Source organism: Pterocles gutturalis, unplaced genomic scaffold (assembly GCF_000699245.1).
Source record: "Pterocles gutturalis isolate BGI_N339 unplaced genomic scaffold, ASM69924v1 scaffold9826, whole genome shotgun sequence".
In the NCBI taxonomy this organism is placed as follows: Eukaryota; Metazoa; Chordata; class Aves; order Pterocliformes; family Pteroclidae; genus Pterocles; species Pterocles gutturalis.
Window position 1 is genome coordinate 1 of NW_010100352.1, and position 608 is coordinate 608.

General features: G+C 65.0%; 1 protein-coding gene across 1 annotated transcript in view; it reads left to right on the forward strand.

The window, feature by feature from the left end:
• Window positions 1-64: 64 nt before the first annotated feature.
• DUT (deoxyuridine triphosphatase) overlaps window positions 65-608 on the forward strand; it is an 8,390-nt gene continuing 7,846 nt past the window's right edge. The window contains exon 1 of the mRNA XM_010079410.1: window positions 65-255. Coding sequence (XP_010077712.1) covers window positions 95-255 — 161 coding nt within the window. The 5' untranslated portion in view covers window positions 65-94. The remainder of the gene's footprint in view (window positions 256-608) is intronic.

Below are 608 nucleotides of genomic sequence, written 5' to 3' on the forward strand. Positions count from 1 at the left end.
CGATTTCCCCCTGTGTTTCCGCCCGCAGTGGGTCGTGCCGGTTTGCGCGGGCATTTCTCTCACGGCGCGTTTCTATCGCTCTTCCCGCTCAGCGATGCCCGCCTCCGATTCCGTCCTGCAGCCATCCCCCAACAAGAGGCAGAAGGGGTCGGCGTCCGGGGAGCCGACCGCACGGCTCCGCTTTACCAAGCTGTCCGAGAACGCCTACGCCCCTTCCCGGGGCTCTGCTCGGGCTGCGGGCTACGATCTGTACAGGTGAGGGTACCCCACCCCGGGGAGGAGCTTACACCCCGGCCCGGCCCGTGTCCTCTCAGGTAGAGGCGCTGCTGCCCCGGCCGGGGAGCCCTTGGAAAAAAGGGTGAGCCCCCCGCTGAGCACAGCCCCTCCCGAGAGGCTCACCGGCTCTGCAGAACAGGAGGCCAGAGCTGGCCTGTTCGTCAGCTCCCTCGCTCCTCCATCCTCCTCCCTTCACTTCCAGAGATCTGTGGTCCAGTCATGCCACAGCACCGATTTCATGAGGTAGCAATGCAGCCGTTGGGCAAAAGTCAGGCTTGACACACCAGCCGGAGTTCCTGTTGGCACCAGCGCTGACTAGGTGCCTTGCCTCT